Below are 18339 nucleotides of genomic sequence, written 5' to 3'. Positions count from 1 at the left end.
TCAGACCTAGATTCGGAAAAATCAATCACTTGAACCTAGTCAGCGAAGAAGGAGTTAAATTGTCGCTGCTGATACACAATCCACCCCCCTGGGTTGTGTCGTCTGACTATGGTGAGGGAGGATACTTCAGGAGAAGCAACAGATCTTCTCATGAGAAACCAACTGACATCGTCTCATCCTCACAGTCAACGCTGCGATCTTCATCAAAGATAAACCAAATGGACTATTTGGATACGCACATAACGCAGTGATTACGGTTCTTTTTTAAACTTCTGTTTTCGTGTCGATTAAGGGATGATGCAAGTACAGTCAATAACCCTTTGCAATTTTTTATTCGCTACTATTCTGAGGGTTCCGAATGCAATAAAGTGAGTCTTAATGGATAATGGTAAATACTGTGTAGTAACATATATTCACGTGCAATTGTCAAGCGTTTTACTGCTGCCACCCTTCTAGCATGATTATACGTATTCTGAAACACTTTAAGTATAGGTCGTGAAATTAACGCAGCGCAAGGATCCAAAGGGTTTTGAATGCGCAAACTGTTGCTGTGTGTATATTAAAGAAAACGAGCAGGTGCTACTTCTTGCAATTACTAATCTGTTTCAGTAAATGTTATTATCACACTTCGCAGAATATAACAAATCAGGTCCCTTCGCTTGAGCTCTTCATTTGCAATCATAGCATCATCAAGCGGAGTTCTTGGATAACAGGTGGTTTTGCATGTATCCAAGGCCTGTTGCACGCAAGGTATTGCTCGCGTTGATACAGAGGACTGTTGTTCACAGTTTGACTTGCTCGGACAAATGACGCGTATTGCACGCGGGGAAGAAGCTCAAGTTTAGACGTTAGCTTAGGGAGTTACCGAGGGAAGCCACTCCACTTAAATCTATGATCAGCTCGGTGTGTGTTTCGTCTTATCGCGGACGCAAGTCAGGCAACAAACCTCCCTCTAAAACATGTCTGAAGGAAGAGATGGCCAGGGGAGAAGACTCGGACAAAATAATCATCAACGTCGGTGGCACGCGTCATGAGACCTACAAAAGCACCCTTAGGACCTTACCGGGCACCCGCCTGGCCTGGTTGGCCGACCCAGACAACCAAGTAAATCCAGACACGGACACGGGACAAATATCTACTAACGAATTCTTTTTCGACCGACATCCGGGCATATTCGCCTATGTTTTAAACTACTACAGAACTGGCAAGCTTCATTGTCCAGCAGATGTATGTGGCCCTCTATTTGAGGAAGAGCTGGCATTTTGGGGTATAGATGAAACCGACGTTGAGCCCTGTTGCTGGATGACATATCGTCAGCACAGGGACGCAGAAGAAGCGCTCGATATCTTCGAACCACCGGATCCAGAAGACACTGATGATGACCGCGAACTACCGCGACGCTTCGGCATCGAAGATGGCCCTGACCGGTCCAGGGGCTGCTTCGAAGTTTGGCAACCAAAGATATGGGCACTCTTTGAGGATCCATATTCTTCGCGTGCTGCGAGGGTAAGTTACCGTCACTAGACATGCCTATTTAAATAAATAAAAGTTACCCTAATAAAATTCATTTTATGTTGTACCATATTTCTGAGCGGCAGTCATGAACACATTTGGTAGCCTATCAACAGGTGTTATATCACTTAAAGTTAATGACGCGCTTTCGATGAGAAGTAAACTACGGTGTCACATTAACATGTTTACATGTGACAGCAGCTCTCTCTGTAATGAGGAGTGTCTTTTCCCCCCGTTTCCAATAGAGACGGGTTCAGGGAGCTGCGCATGAATCAATATGATTCACTCTGCAGGTGCAGGATTCCAGGCTGCATTTTTAAGAGACAAAAATAATACCAAGACCATACTTATTTATGGAATATTTGCAGCTTTTCAGTTAATGTGGGGAAACTGGATAAAGCAAGGAATTGTTTATGACCCATGTTAATGTGGAATTCATAGCGGGAAGAAAAGATGTGTGTATGCAACCGCAGAAGACTTGAATTTAATAAATGATTCATGCACATCAATGCTTGTATCATAATATGGATAAGAAATGATACTGAAAATTTTGTTGGCTGGACAACCGAATCTGTGAGTCATTCTCAACAAAAAAAAAAAAAAAATCTCACACACCATGATTCTTACTGTGACCCATGGGGTGTGAGCTGAAATGATAGGAGTCCTCTTCGCCAAAACCAGAGAGAAAAGCAGAAGAAAAGTGAAGTATTCCATTACTTGTGATGCTGGCCTCAGGGAGTGGAATGGATTACATTCTCCATGAACTGTGGTGGATTCTCTCTCTCTCTCTCTCTCAGAAATTCAGAAATTGACTTTCTGCCGAGACCGTACCAGAGGTTTTCGTATGACTGAGAGGTGCGTGTGTGTGTCTGTGTGTGTGTGTGTGTGTGTGTGTGAGACAATGAGAGAGAGAGAGAGAGAGAGTGAGAAGGGAAGATGCTTTAAGGTATGTAATGTGACTGTATACGTCCATTTCAGTTTGTTCACTGAAGGTACCCCTAGGGCTGCGCATCATGTAGTTATGATACAAATCCTAATTAAAACCATTCCTAATGATTGCAGCCATTTGCTCAGTCAGCTGTAGACTGCACTAACAGTTTGGTACAGATTTGAACATTTCAGAGATTTGGTATGTGTTTCAGATGAATTTTTCAAATGAGGGCACAGCAAACTCTCAGTAGCTTGAACTTCACTGTAAATGACAACATTCTTATGTTACTGCCAAAATGAAAATCTATCTTGATTGATGGCTATGGAAGCAGAGAAGTTGCTTTTCTGCCAGTGCTCCTGAATCTATTTTCATCTAAGGGACTGAGAATAAATTTACTCGGCCAGTTAAGATGTTTTTATTTATTCATTTATTTATTTATTTAAAATTCACACTTTAAATTTCCCCAAGGATACATTATCATACTGTCACATAAGCATGTTTTGAAGTTGTTGGTTTTTATGCAAAAAGCAGACAGTATGCAGAAGTGAATTTTAAGGTAGGATTCACTTGTATTACAATTATAAAACATTGTATTATATAAAGTGGTTTCATAAAAGGAAAATCCACACATGTCATTTGTGAAATACAATGACACGTACATAATCTTTTCTCGTATCTCTGAGATTCATTCAAACTGTGTCTGTTGTCAAATACTGACTATCAAAAAGAAAGTCATAACAGTAACCTGAAACTGTAACCTGTGACGGTAACGCACAGTAACATATGGACAAAAAGTCTGTTCTGTCTCTTAGTCTGTTGCTTCTTCTCTCTTTCACACACACACACACACACACACTTACACACACACACACACACACACATATACATACACACAAATAATGCCTGTCTATCAGTGGTATGTGTGATATCACTGTCAAGGTACAACTGAGCTGCTGTTCATGATGTTCATACTCTAACCACAGACACGCATATACACGGACACAGACACAGACACACACACACACGCATGCACACACACACGCATACACACACACACACACACACACACACACACACACACACACACACACACACACACAAATACATGTTTGGCCTGGTGCCTTGTAGTCAATCAGTCTTTTCTCTCACCTTAGTACTGTTAGATTTTTTTTTAAATGAATTTAGATTCTGTGAATTTATAAGGTGGCATGTTCTTAAACTATTCTTAGACAGGAGTAATGGCAAGTTTTGATGGGAAATGAGTGATCAGACAATGTGCATGCTTGTGTGCGTGTGTGTGTGTGTGTGTGTGTGTGTGTGTGTGTGTGTGTGTGTGTGTGCGCGCGTTTAACTAAGTTGCATGTTTGGAGATGAGTCCATGTCCCTGTATTTGCCAGCATTCTCTCCTGATGCTTTCTCAGGAGTACCTTAGTTGTCTTTCTGTCTGTTTGTCTGTCTGTCTGTCTGTCTGTCTGTCTTTCTCTCTCTCTCTTTCTCTCTCTCTCTCTCTCTCTCTCTCTGCTTATTGTCATTCAAAGCTGGATGCATTCAGAGGCAGTCAGCTCATGTTACCCCCATGGCCTCTCTCCTCCTTGGAGATCCAGCTCTCAGGGCTGCTAATGTGGTCTCAGACAGCATTCAGAGAGGTTAATCAGCCCATAATAGCTGTCATAAATTGGACTCCACATACAGGGCAGCAGAGCAAGGGGGATGTCTCGGAGACTCCCAGAGCCAGTGTTTGGCAGAAGGAGAGCACAAACCGTCGGTCCTGTTCAGCTTGCCACTGACATGATGCTTGGTTTGGGGAGTAAAGGGAACCCAGAAGCCATGTACAGAAAATGTGTTTAGATTTTATTTTGAATTTGGGACTGCATGGCTCATAAAATGAGTACTCATTCTACAGCACCAGGTTTCATCCTGTGATTTGAAAAATCGCTTTCACGTGTAGGTTTGCAAAGGTTTTGTAACCTATAACACTGCCATGCATGTCCACATGAAATAAATTATAATAAACAAATCTGCATATGAGAATGAATTACACAGATCAATGAAAACCACTTAACCACATTCTCTATACTTTATGAGCTAAGATTCATCAGTGTGCAGTTTAAGCCAAACTACAGTTTCCCTTGTTTCAGCTCCACCACATCATTACTGCATTAGTTTCTAGGCTTGGCTGTAATTAATCACTCTCTGGGTAATTGGTGAGGGGACATTCTGACTGTTGCATGCTTGCCATTCTTAGGCAGTACTCCAAATGGCAGGAGCCAGGTGTTCCCCTTCTACTGAAAGAAGGAATAGCCTTGAGTCGAGCATCATGCGAAATGTCGAACAGTATCCAGAACATTCAAAGCTACATGTACAACTAGAATTTCATGTCAGTCAAGGTCAATGGTAGGTTACTGTCGTCCCTGAAAATCCAGGAGTTTAAGCAGGATTTCTTAAAAAAGAAGGAAAACAAAAACGAAAACAAAAACAGAGAAACAACAACAAAACCCCCCTTGAATCAACTACACCTGATATTACTCTTCAAATCCTTTTCATGGCCTTGTTTAACCGAATCAAGTATGTTTGGGTAGAGCTAAAGGAAAAGCCTTGGTACACTGTGTTTTTCTAAGGGGAAAATGGTTTATGTCTGGATCAGCTTAATAAAACTATTAGCAGTGATGGTATACCCATTTTCTGTTATGCTAGAGGCTTTGGGTAATGCACCATAGTGTAAGTACTGGCATGTAAGTGCTAATGTGAGTGTTGATGTAATGTAAGTGCTAAAAAAAAAAAAAAAAAAAAAAGAAAAACTGGGGCAAAAACATGAAACTGACTCCATTGTGCTCATATAAACACTGGAGAGACATTTGTTGCGGATCGAATTTTCAGGAATAGGCATGCAAGTAAAAAAGGTCTAGAGAGGGTCCCTTGCCAAAAGCATCTATTTCTCATTAACGATCTCTTATATAAGCACAAAACTATCCATGAAATCATGTCCTGAAAATAAGCTGGTCTCTTTTTTGTAAGGACCTAGATTTGGTGAATCTGAAAAATGTTTAACTGGATAGGTTTTGGATTTGTATTGACGGAAAGGGGCCATTGATTAGTTATTCAAATGATATTAATTGCTCATTGATGAACCTCTCTTTGTTTAAATTGATAGCAATTACGTCTCAGTACAAGTCTTTCCCTTTGATGCCATGGATTGATTTTCCCATGCAGAAACTCAGATGCAATCGATGTGTGTATGCTCTTTTACAGCACAGGGTGAAGTTGTCAGATGAACAGAACCTGAACAATTGTGCAGAAAATAATGGCTGAATGAGATTTACAGCCTGTTTTGCCACTTTACTGGAATAAGCTGAAAAAAAAGATAGATAGACGGATAGGTGGATAGATAGATAGATAGATAGATAGATAGATAGATAGATAGATAGATAGATAGATAGATAGACATATGGATATAGACATGCCCAAATATTTAATGGAGTAAATAATGAGATTTCTATCTGTGCTATCAGAGTATATATAATCCTTTTGAAATATGGCGTGGAGTGGCAGACTTATGTTGAAAGAGGTCATGAGAAAAATGTTTGAAATAGAGGCAGAGGATACAGCAATTTTTCAGTCTCTTCCATCTTGATGAAAATTGTACTTCGGACCAACCCGAGAATTAACTTCTTGGGCAAAAAATCAATAGGCCCTTTTCACAGACAATCTGGGGCTTTGATTAGACAAAGCAATTGATTCCGTAGTCTTCAGTCTTTGGGACTGGTGAGAGAATGAGAAGATGGCTACAGGAGGATCCTGTGCAAGTGCTAAGCACTGGAAGACATGTTACAGAAGCAGCAGTACATCTTCTCACATTTGTGCCTCAAAGCTGCCCCCCCCCCCCCAAAAAAAAGTATTAAGAGACATATATACAAATGAAGGGGGAAACAGCCACAACATTCTCAGTGTAATCCACAGACTTCACGTCATCGATTTTTATTGATTCTCACCAGCTGTTTGTGTGCAAAGATGCAATGTTTTGTTCTGAGTGGGTCAGAGGCGCAGAGTTCTTTATAAATAAATAAATAAATATATATATATATATATATATATATATATATATATATATATATATATATATATATACATACATAAAGACGGGGGGTGAGAACGTTGCAGAAGGCTGCTGTGGTGTGCTGTGATCACCACGCTGCCCGCTGAACAGCTGGAGGCGAGAGATCTCTGCCAGACGCTCCAGCTGTTTCAGCAGCTGGCGAGTGTCAGACTGGGTGGTAGCAGTGTCATATTGCCCCAGGGACCTTTGGTGCGCTGTCCTGTGGTTCATCTGTGTGCATGGGCTTGGAGGACATGGTGGAGTTACTCTGAGTCAGTGGCATGATATTGACATTCGTATAACCCACACCCTTCACACTATCACATAATCAAAATACCACATTCAGTATTTTGTCAACAGTGGTATATCAGTCGTGGCATTAACAATCAAAACATTGCTTAGCTGTTATTGATCAGTGGTTGTATTGATTACCGCTTGCACAAAACTCACAAAGATGCATTAAAATGTTTGGGTTTGTAATCGTTCCAGTTTGTTTCCTCTATAGCTGTTACAGTGAATGGAAATGTACACAGAGGACAACAGCTACTGACACGGGCTCACACTACTTGACAGTGTTTGAAGAAGCTCATACTTAATTGCCCTGAAAAAATAAACAATAGCCAGATAAACAGAGAGAGAGAGAGCGAGAGAGAGAGACAGCGAGAGCGAGAGAGAGAGAGAGACAGACAGAGAAAGAGAAAGAAAGAGAGCTGTGAACATTCTCTTCCCATCTTTAAGTGAGCACACAAGCATATACAAACACACACATAAACACACACTCGAGGTAGCAGCGGAGATGTAAGGTATGTTATGATAAGTCTCCGGCAGGATCCTTTTATGAGCAGAATGGGTCCGTCTTTTCTGTGTGCTAGACGTGTGCTACCATCACAACCAAAGTCATTTGGAATAGACTGTGAGCAGATCATCCTGTCTGTTTAACTCTGAGATAAACCTTTTGGCATTTAAATAAACCAAATGCTGATGGAGCGAGTTCTTCTCTCTGGAGGCATTATGTAAGCAACACCACACAGCCACCCCATTAGAAGACTCTCCCTCGCTCTGTTTTCACGATTAGATTGAAAGGCAAAGGTTTCAGTATTCATTATGTGGATGAAGTATTCATTTGATTTGATGAAATGATAATTGAGATGCTCAAAAGCCCAGCTTTGCTACACTCCAATCAGTAGTCATAAGTAGGAGGACCAAATTGAGCAGAAGTGTTTTCTTCTGTTTTAAAACACAAATGCGTTACAATGTTTACAAGGTCAGTTTAGAAAAAAAGAAAAAAAAAAAAAACTTGCAAATGAAAAACTTTCCAGAGAAAAGGAAAGGGCTAAACGCTTGGATGCTTCCTGTAATCTGTCAAATGACGCCTCCTTTAGGGACGGTCAATACACAGATTCAAAATTCACGGTAGACTTTCTAAATGGTGGGGCTTCTCAAGGTTTCGAGAACAACTGAGTCAAGGCTGTCAAACAGATTGGGTTGGGGAGGATGAGACGATTGGAATCATGACAACGTGAACAAAACGACAATGAATGACTTGCTACTAAATTATTAAAAATGCTGGTTCCGAGTGCTGTTTCTTTTAAACGGGCTCAAGTGGAGGTCCTCAGGTCCTCAGATATTATAACTGCAACAGTCTTCTCCTCCTATTATTCATTTTCCACCAGCACATATCACAATAAGGGTCAGTAAGGGTTTATGTGCTCTGTTTAGTGATCAAGTCTCTCATAATGTTAACAGTATATGCTTAGTGAGATGGCCTCTATACCAAAAGAGGCTTTATTTATCCCACTATGGACACTTTATTGAGTTCCTGTAACTCCCTTAAGGAATAGCTGGCTCCAAGACGTATTGACTTTTGAATTAGAGCCTCAGCTAAAGTTTTTGAATTGCAAAAATAACTTTTGAGTATATGTTACAACCTCCTTCTCCTTCCTTGCCACTGTTCAGTTCAGTTCAGTTTCAGACTTGCTCTGGTGTGCATGGCCCAGTTCAATGTAAGATCTGTATTAGTCATATAGTACGTTTAACAGTATGTTAAACGTACTATATATATATATACATATACTCACAGTGTATGTGCTTGCAATTTGTTCAGTACTGAAAGAGGAATTATCCTCAGGCTTCATCATCAACAAAACCATTTTCCATTCCTACTGTGGAAACACTAGACTCCATCAGCATTTTCTTCCATATTTGGAATTTCTAATCACCCATTATCTCTTGTCAGCTCTCTCAATGGAAAACACAATGCAAAACATGCCTCAGTCAAGGTGAGCATGGCTATCACATGCTTCCTTTGAGAAGCGTGAAAATCACTGCATCTTTTCTAACCGCAGGCTGCATACTAAGATCTGCTAGGAGCTACTCCTATACCGGGAGCGCTATTCATACGATGCTCACAGATCCACTGGCACCTTTGCATCAGGAACCAGCGGAGACAGGGACACTGACCCTCACAAGCGCACTACATAAGGGTACACGGCCAAATGGGTTCCCTTGGGCCCTTAGTCACGCTCAGCAGGTGTCCCACAGCTGAAACCAAAACTGGGACCAAAATCTCAGATGCGCGTGATGGAATGACAATTTATCCTGCCTTAAAAATGGTGAGTTTAGATTATGTTCAGGTCTCAAGGGCACACTGCCATTGGTGATCTGTTTTTAATTCAAGGCAGTTCTGTTAAAGCCTAAAATTTAGCCCTCTGTGTGAGAGAAGCTTGATTGCTCACTCTCAATCCATGTCTCTTAAGAGATGGGTAGGCAGAGTGAGAGACTGGCACGGAGGTCTGGCATGATGGGCGGCTGTGAGAGATGCCACCCTGCAGCCTGTGCCAGGCAATGACAGTTGCACACTACAGTTCTTCACTACAGTTTGTGTGGCGTGTCTGCCTTCATTAAGACTTAAGGTATCTTCCTTTGTACAGCCCCTTTTCAATAACTGGGTGATGACAGAGTCCAGAGTACAACCAAAGATTACTAAGATACTGAAGTGTTTCTGTGGGTGGAAAACACTTGTGTTTGTGTGTGTGTGTGTGTGTGTGGGGAGGAGGGGGCTGGTGGGGGGGTGGGGAGGTTTGGTATGCGTATTTCAGTGAGATGACGTCCGAAGAGCTGTTTATATTTTTGTCAGTCTTCTTCCTACCTTGATCAAATAAGCTTGCACAAATTTTCAAGTGTGCACGTCAGTAACTGCAGATGTTCACATTGCTCTCGGGTTATGGATGTCACTTCCCAGAAGTCTTGTGTAAGATCTGTGTGTGTGTGTGTGTGTGTGTGTGTGTGTGTGTGTGTGTGTGTGTGTGTGTGTGTGTGTGTGTGTGTTCCTATGTGTGTTTTCTGTGACAACAAAATGCAAATTTGTGTTACAGGAAGATGAATTCAATTTTGTGCCCTTACTTTGAATATGTATGGAGTTCTTTTCCTACACTGCAATAAGTAGGTGAGGCATAGGACAAAATACATATTTTTGTTACAGTCATTTAATTCTTGTCATGCTGTCTCCTTTGTTTTCAAAGCATTCATATCGAGTCAGCTTTGGAAAAATGATAAAGTGCTTTGAAAGCTGGGTTTATGGAGAGAAAATCAGCTCTTAGACGGATGAAATTGCAAACAAGCGAGACGAGCAAAGGAACTGATTCGAGTTTGATTACAAAGCAATTTGTTTTCTTCTCAGTCATCCAGTGTACCAGTGCTGGCAAACTCTCTGTTGCAATCAGATATTTAGATTTAGCACTTTCACATAAAACTGGCATTTTCCCTGCTAATACAGCCTATTACTTTGTGTAATTATAGAAATAGAATATGTAGATTATGTAGTTGTCTTATAAGAAGCTGCTGTGCTAATATGGCTAGAAATCACAACCTTCAGATATCTCAGTCTATTTTGTCGTGAAAAACTCATAAACTTTGTTTTAAAAAAAAAAGTCACATATCATCAGTGGTGAACATGCTACTCCAGAGGACATTATTCCAGTTGAAAGTTAGTTGAAGCGCTCTAAAGCTTTAACTTTCTAAAGTTTCGACTTAGCAATACCTTAATTTGTGTGTGTGTGTGTGTGTGTGTGTGTGTGTGTGTGTGTGCGCGCGTGCGCGTGCGTGTATGTGTGTTTGCGTGCATGTTGTATAAATCTGACTGATGAAAAGGCACGTGGCTGAGTGGCTGAGTTAGTCAATCCCTGTTAGACAGGAGGTGGTATAGTGTGTATGAAAGGAAACATCTTCCAATCTCTCTCTCTCTCTCTCTCTCTCTCTCTCTCTCTCTCTCGTGTAATGGAGAGAGCACAAACACTCAAGTGTTTTTTTGTTAGGAATCTAACCACAGAGACAGTTCACTTGGCACAACCACTATTATTAATGTATTATTAATGCATAAAATATGATGACTTATTTATGGTTTTTTTTGGGGGGGGGGGATTAAAATAGCAATTTTACTTGTTTGTTTGTTTGTTTGTTTCCAATGGATACCATCTACCCCATGTGCTGTCACATCTATATAAGCTCTGAGTTGGGACTTTTTTTTTTTTTAAATTACACATCATGGTCAGCTGTCAGCTGACTGTTTGTATCAGACTGACTTATATTTAAACAGCTGTTAAGAGGGGTAGAATAGAAAATGTTCCTGACATGGCTGATCGTGGAATGATGAATGGTCTTTTGTCTGTAACAAAGCAAACTGAAGCATGGACTGCTATTGTGTGAGGATGGGTGGAGTTCAGACGACATTTGTTTAGCTTGATGCTAGTTTGAGTCTTTGCTTTAGGAGCACCGTTTTGTGTGTGTGTGTGTGTGTGTGTGTGTGTTCCTGAGGCACAGAGTCAAACTAGCATCAAGCGTCTTGTGGCAAATGTGCTTTTTTTTGCCTCTGTAGTTTACATCTGCGGGGTTCCCCTGAAGAGGTGTTTCTGTAAACAAATTTGATTACATTTGCTCCTGAAGCTCTGCTGTGGGGACCCGCTTGCTTGTTCTCCTCTGCACACAAGCAAATCTCTCTGGGCCAAACGGGAGCATGTAGTTGTCATGGCCACTAAAGCCCCCCCTCCCCCCTACCACCACCTCTACTTTCCCTCCATTTGCTCTCTCTCTCTCTCTCTCTCTCTTTCTCTCTTTCTCCGAAAGATGATGGTCACCTGACCACCGCTCAATACACCAAAATTCACTTTGTTTTGGTAGCGTCAGATAAAACTAACAGCATTTCCACAGCTGAGGGGCTACAACCTAACCCAGATAAAACAGTCTGCCTGTGATGATTGTGAATAAATATCAATCTGATTCAGTTGGGCAAATTTATAAAAATGATCTCCTTACTTGGTTCCACAACTGTCTCATTCGTACCCAAGTAATGATTAGCTCAGAGAACATAGTGTCTTTGATTGCAGATGTTTGTTTTTTTTTTTTTCTTGTCTGCTTTTAGGCATTAGTCATCTCTGTTTTGGTTGCTCTGATGAAGAATGTGCACCTGCTGTGCGTGACTGAATTGCTTGGGCCATTATGGCGTAAGCTAATGGAGCGATATTTTCACACAGCATGATTTGGTCTGCAGACCTCCCTTTGATTCTTTAGTATGTACAAGCTGATTGCCAGAAAGATATTGTCTCATTCCCACAAATAAATGAAATGAAATAAATAGTGAAATAATCATAGCAGTCAGTAATGAGTTGGGGGAGGAAAATGTGATTAAAACAATCAAATATATACACACATCTATAATTTCTTCTGATACCCATAAATATAGCAACATCAGCTGAGTACATCTTCACTAGTAGAACAGAAGCATGACGTACATGAGGCGAGATATGAGAAATACACATTACTCCTGTAACATTTATTGATTTAAATGAATTTGATAATGCCTTGAGTCTACATCATGGAATAACTGCTGTGTAACACAGGACACTGGAACTATGGGTAGCTTAAAGGTAATTAAATGTAACAGAAGCTGAAATACACAGTTACTATTTTATTTAGGTTCCATCAATCTTTGGTGCACCAAAAAACCCCCCTAAACATTGGGGTGTTTTTGAATGTCCTCATCTCTTCTAACTCTGTAGTTTGCCACTTGCAGATTATTGCCTTCGTTTCCCTCTTCTTCATTCTGGTGTCCATCACCAACTTCTGCCTGGAGACACACGAGGCCTTCAATGAACTCTGCAACCGTACTGATGTGGTTACCGAGGGCAACACCACCAAGTACGTGTCCACTCTGGAGGTGGTGACCAAACCTGTGCTCACCTTGGTGGAAGGTGTCTGTGTGGTGTGGTTCACCTTTGAGTTCCTGGTGCGTATCATCTGCTGCCCAGACAAGCTGGTCTTCATCCGGAACCTCCTGAACATCATTGACTTTGTGGCCATTCTGCCCTTCTACCTGGAGTTGAGCTTGAGTGGTCTCTCTTCCAAGGCAGCCACAGATGTGCTTGGCTTCCTGCGCGTTGTCCGTTTTGTCCGGATCCTGAGGATCTTCAAGCTGACCAGGCACTTTGTGGGGCTTCGCGTGCTTGGGCACACCTTACGGGCGAGCGTCAATGAGTTCTGCCTCCTTATCATCTTCCTGGCCCTGGGTGTGCTCATCTTCGCTACCATGATCTACTATGCTGAACGCATTGGCGCTGACCCAGCTGATCCCCGCGGCAGTAACCACACCCACTTCAAGAACATTCCCATAAGCTTTTGGTGGGCAGTGGTCACCATGACAACTCTCGGCTATGGGGACATGTACCCGCAGACGTGGCTTGGCATGATGGTGGGAGCCCTTTGCGCTTTGGCAGGGGTACTTACGATCGCCATGCCTGTGCCTGTCATTGTGAACAATTTTGGGATGTACTACTCCCTGGCCATGGCCAAGCAGAAGCTACCAAAAAAGAAGAAGAAACACAATCCCAACCCAGAGATGGCCATGGGCTCAGCCTCATATGGGAAGTCAGAGAGCAGCTCGCCACGAGATAGCACACAGAGTGACACATGTCCCCTTGCAGTTGAGGAGAACATTGGAAGGAACCGCTCAGGTACAACCTTCGAAATGTTACCTCCATCACCCAACATTGTCTATTGTATGCAGTGTGTAATGTTGTCCTGGAAAATGTACATTTGGATCAGGAAACTGATCCAGAAGTTTACCATTCTATTCCTTACTTATGAAACAATTTGCAAATAATTATGCTGCACCGTATTTTGTAATCACTTGAAGTTCCTCTTTTTCTTGTACACTACATGGTGACATTAGTATCGATCATTGTTGTCAGCTTTCCATGTGTCGTGTGGGTTTCAGATTCAAAGCAGAACGGAGACGCTAACGTGGCCCTGTCGGATGAGGACGGCTGCAGCCTGACTCAACCGCTCTCCCCCAGTGACAAGTGGTCCCTGCGCCGTACACGCAACCGGGACAAGAGCATGAACGAGGCCACGTGCTTCCTGCTGACATCTGGAGACTTTTCCTGCTCTGCTGACCCTACTGTTTGCTCAAATAAAGGTGAGTTGCAGAAGAGAAATGGCAAGAGGAGAGGACCAGGAACTGTTTGTTACTTGATATCAACTAGTCCGACTTGACTAGTTGACATTTCCAGGGTGTCTGTCCTTTCGAATTACTGTAAGGGTTTATTTAATTGTATTTCATGTAAAAGAGAAATATTTACATTAAAAGAATTTGATGTGGATGGACTGACTCAGTGATAATAATGTAAATAGGTAGTAAAACAGATTGGTGGAGATCTAAAAGCCATTGGTAGATAACTTTTCAGATGCCTCTCATAAGCCAAACAATGTTTGAGAATTTTTTTATGTTTACTAATAGCGTAAAAAAGGGCACTGCATTTCTGACAAAAATATTGGATTTGCTTGCATTCCTGAATGATTACATAAAGACATGCAACCTGTGTCATCTGTTACAAATGAATATATCTGTCATCTTTATAGTTTTTAAATAGAAGTAACTATATAAGGCAAGACATACAGGATATGCTGAGGTTGATGTGTTCTTGTGTAGCAACAGAAATTCAATCTTTGTCTGAGTGACTCGCATCACAGCCTTCCAAATTCCCCAAAGCTCTCACAGGCTGCCAGTCTATTTTTGGAGGTAATGTCTTTATCTTTTACAGTTTGCAAAAAGTCTTTCTTTCACCTCGAAACCCTTCTTACAAGCCCCTATCTGCAGAGAGTGAAATGAGAGAGAAGCTCTGTCTTCATGATGCTGCTATGAAGGCAGAACTCATTAGCACCTCGCTGTCAAGACAAGCAAACAGATAACTAACTAAACCCCTGAGAGAATGTAACAAACATGTCACTGGAAATTAGATAGGCAGATAGATAGATAGATAGATAGATAGATAGATAGATAGATAGATAGATAGATAGATAGATAGATAGATAGACAGACAGATAGATAGATAAACAGATTCATAGACAGACAGGCAGACAGATACATACATACATAGATATATACATACATACATACATACATACATATATGCATACATACTGTCCCATTCATACGGGTTTCAAACAGATGATAAATAAATGGTTTGGACGCACCGTGAAAATTGATTTGTACTTGTGTGAAAAGCCATGTAATTTCTTGTGGCAGTGTAGAGAGACAGATGCATTCTGGGAATCAATAAAGAGGCTGGGTAGCTGGATTGGTGGCAGCTGTGGCACTGTCTGTAAATGAATGCCGATTAGGGGGGATGGAGCCTCCAGCAAGACCCTGAGTGTTTTTCTATCATTGGATGTGTCATCAGCGCTGATGTTTCTAATTTAAACCCAGAGAGACCTGCCAGTAACAAGGCCCTGCCGCAGGGAACCTCTCTGATTGATATTACGTTAACTGTTTTGCTGTGTATTGATTTCTTTTGTGTGTAATGTTACTACATTCCCTATAACTGATATATTAAAATTTACGATAACAAGTTTTTGGGGTTTTTTTTAACTTTCAGATAGATTATGCTCCTGCAAGGTTTTTTTTTTATCTTATTAATTTTTTTTTTAAATCTAGCATTAGCAGGCTCTCTGTAGGGCTTTGACAATATGAATAGAGAATGTAATCGTTCCTTTATCTGACAAAATTTGTTCCTTAACCTGGAGATTATGAAACAAGATATTCAATAACTACAATAAATGTGCTGACAGTGCAGGACTGAAAATTGCTAATTTCTCCATCCTGAAAAAAAAAAACTGTTGGTAATCTAAGATATTACAGACTGCTCCATCTTTACATACACAGATACACGTGTGACAGTGATCTGTTGCTCGACAACAACTTGATCTTGCACACAAAAGACAGAAAGCAACAACAAAAGCAGCACCCAAATATGCAAACAACAAGAATAACAGTCACTGCCTTGCTGAAGGCCCTCTGACACAGTCTGCCTGCCTGCCTGCCTGGCGTCCTCACATTAGCAATGCTGTCACCCTCACACTCTCCATCTACTTCAGACTGGAGTATAATTATGTGCCGAATCCAATCAGCCGCTACCGAAATGCTTCAATAGCGACAAACGCATCGTGAGACAAGACTTCTGACTTGGTTCCTACCCCCTGAGTGGCACCTCAACTTAATTGTCTCTAATAAGTTTCATTAGCAATGCGGCAACAAACCCAGAGGCTTTGTTTTTAAGGCTCCTCTGTTACAGCTCTGACATGCATGGATCTTCAGTGTGACAGGGCTTTTTTGCTCTCAATCACAAAGAGAACTGAGAAACAATGAGAAATAAATGCGTTTGTTGAGAGAGGGACCAATTGTTCTGGTAAAAAAGTACCCTTTTTTTTACATCAGAGAACAATGCATGGAAATCAGGAGTACTTAACTGAATGTTAATTCTTTATTACGGACATAGAGTACTGGTTTTCCAGGGATTAAGATTATGTCTGCACATAACTGCACTTTGAATGAAGAATCCAAATGCAATATTAGGTTTTAGGCTTAATCCTTATCCTGGAGACACAGTTCACAATTGCTTATGACACAACATTCTGTACAACACTAATTGTTCTGTCTTCTATCCTAAGTCCCATTTTTTTTTTCACTCCAAATGCAGAGAACTGTAAAGATGCCCTAACAGCCACTGGCTTTGCCCAAGCAGAAGTCACCACTCTGACTTGAAGAGCACACACCACTGTCAGGGTGAGTGGGTAAGGTCCCAGGTGCCCAAATGGGCAGGTGGTAGCAGGGGTCTCTGTCTTTTTTTTCACCCAATAGGACCCTCTTCATTCACACGTGGATTCTCAGCCCATAAAAGGGACTCTTCACCCGTCTGCTGGTAGAAACACATGCTTTTGTTGGCATAATCATGTTCACATCTTTGGGGTGATGTATATGGTAAAGCTGTTCAGTTGTACAAAAATTTGTTGATTGTGAAAAAAAAAAAAAACAGTAACATGCACAGTGATAATTCAGTGTGTTTGCTATGCACCAGTGATAGGCCATGTTGTTATTTTGACACCTTAACTTGGCCTTAACCTGGCCTGTCTTGAAGCATTCCCCTGCATGTGTTTGCATGATTTAACACTGTTTAGTGTACCTTCAAAAGAAACATAACATCAGTGTGTACTTAATATTAAGGGAAACATCCAACTCAAGTGTATTCTCAATATTTAAAGTGACTCCTAATTCATCTATTAATGTTGTTACCACCATTGTGACTTTTTCTTACTCAGCAATATTTCTTGATCTGCAGGAAATCCATCCATTTGTGAGAAACAATGTTTTTTTTTTTTTTTAGATGTGCAATATAGGATCTGTTTTCATTCCTAATATATACACAAAGCAATGTGACGTCAAGTGTTTTAAATTATTGCCTTGTGAAGCTGTGTCCTTGTATTAGATAGACCAAAATTTTTCAATTATTGTTCGTCGTTGAGACTGGCGCCAAGGTTTGTTTTGATTTAAGCATAACAAAAAAGGGCAGGTATGTCTCTGCGTTATATCCGGCTTTGACTCCGTTAAGGACAGCAGCATGAGCCCAATTCAACAGAAACGGGGCAAAAAAATTTCCACAAATCAAAGCCTTATTAAAAAAAAAAAAAAAACAATCAGATTCCTGCCAGCCTTTTCATTCATTTCTAAGAACCATTGTGGTATCACTGGTTGAACGGGGACCAAAAAAACCAAGGCCATTAATAGTCGATAGTTTAGTTAGTCCTCCTTCTGAATTGTTTCCAATGACTCGTTGTAAAACTTGTTCCAGTCGTGCCTAATGTCAAGTCATAGAGAAACCGTGATGAGTTTGTACTATAGAGTCCTACCATAGTTGCCTTATGTTTAAGACCAACAGAGTTTAATTTGAACTGACAAACCCTGTCTTATTTGAATCTAAGACTGTAAATAAAAGCACAGTTGTATGTAGCACAGTTTCTTCAAGCTGTCTGACAAAAATATAAAGTATCAGATGCTCAGTTACAAATACCTGTCCAAGATAAAAACGAAGATTATTTTCATATGTTTCACAAATATTTCTGTTCTCTGCTTACAAAGGCTTTTGTTTTATGGAGAGGTGAAAATACACATAGATTCTCATTATGGTTTGTATGGTGAGTCATTGTCCAGGGTGTAACTCTATAAACTGTAATATACTGTGCATCTAACACAATGCTGTTGATATCTTGTAACATGTAGGCATGTGTTTCTATGCACCTCTGCAGAAATACAATAAAGTAAATATTCCCATATGTAAACCAAGTAAGCTCTTCTGTCTTTTCTTGATTTCTTTCTATTTCTGTGTTGTCTGCAACACCTAGTTAGAATGATTACCACATGTGTGTGGACACTGTTAATGAGGATATGAATCATCAGAAAATCTGCAGGTAACAAATA

The 18339-nt window shown here is 40.8% G+C and overlaps 1 protein-coding gene across 1 annotated transcript; it reads left to right on the top strand.

Moving 5' to 3' along the window:
* The first annotated feature begins 891 nt into the window (after positions 1–891).
* Positions 892–16629, top strand: kcnc4 (potassium voltage-gated channel, Shaw-related subfamily, member 4). Its single transcript, XM_030784358.1, has 4 exons — positions 892–1506; positions 12604–13540; positions 13804–14004; positions 16565–16629. Exons 1-4 carry the CDS (start codon positions 892–894, stop codon positions 16627–16629), a joined length of 1818 nt encoding a protein of 605 aa, XP_030640218.1.
* The last annotated feature ends 1710 nt before the right edge of the window (positions 16630–18339 follow it).

The sequence above is a fragment of the Chanos chanos genome, chromosome 9 (assembly GCF_902362185.1).
Source record: "Chanos chanos chromosome 9, fChaCha1.1, whole genome shotgun sequence".
In the NCBI taxonomy this organism is placed as follows: domain Eukaryota; kingdom Metazoa; phylum Chordata; class Actinopteri; order Gonorynchiformes; family Chanidae; genus Chanos; species Chanos chanos.
This window is presented reverse-complemented; position numbering and strand designations above follow the sequence as displayed.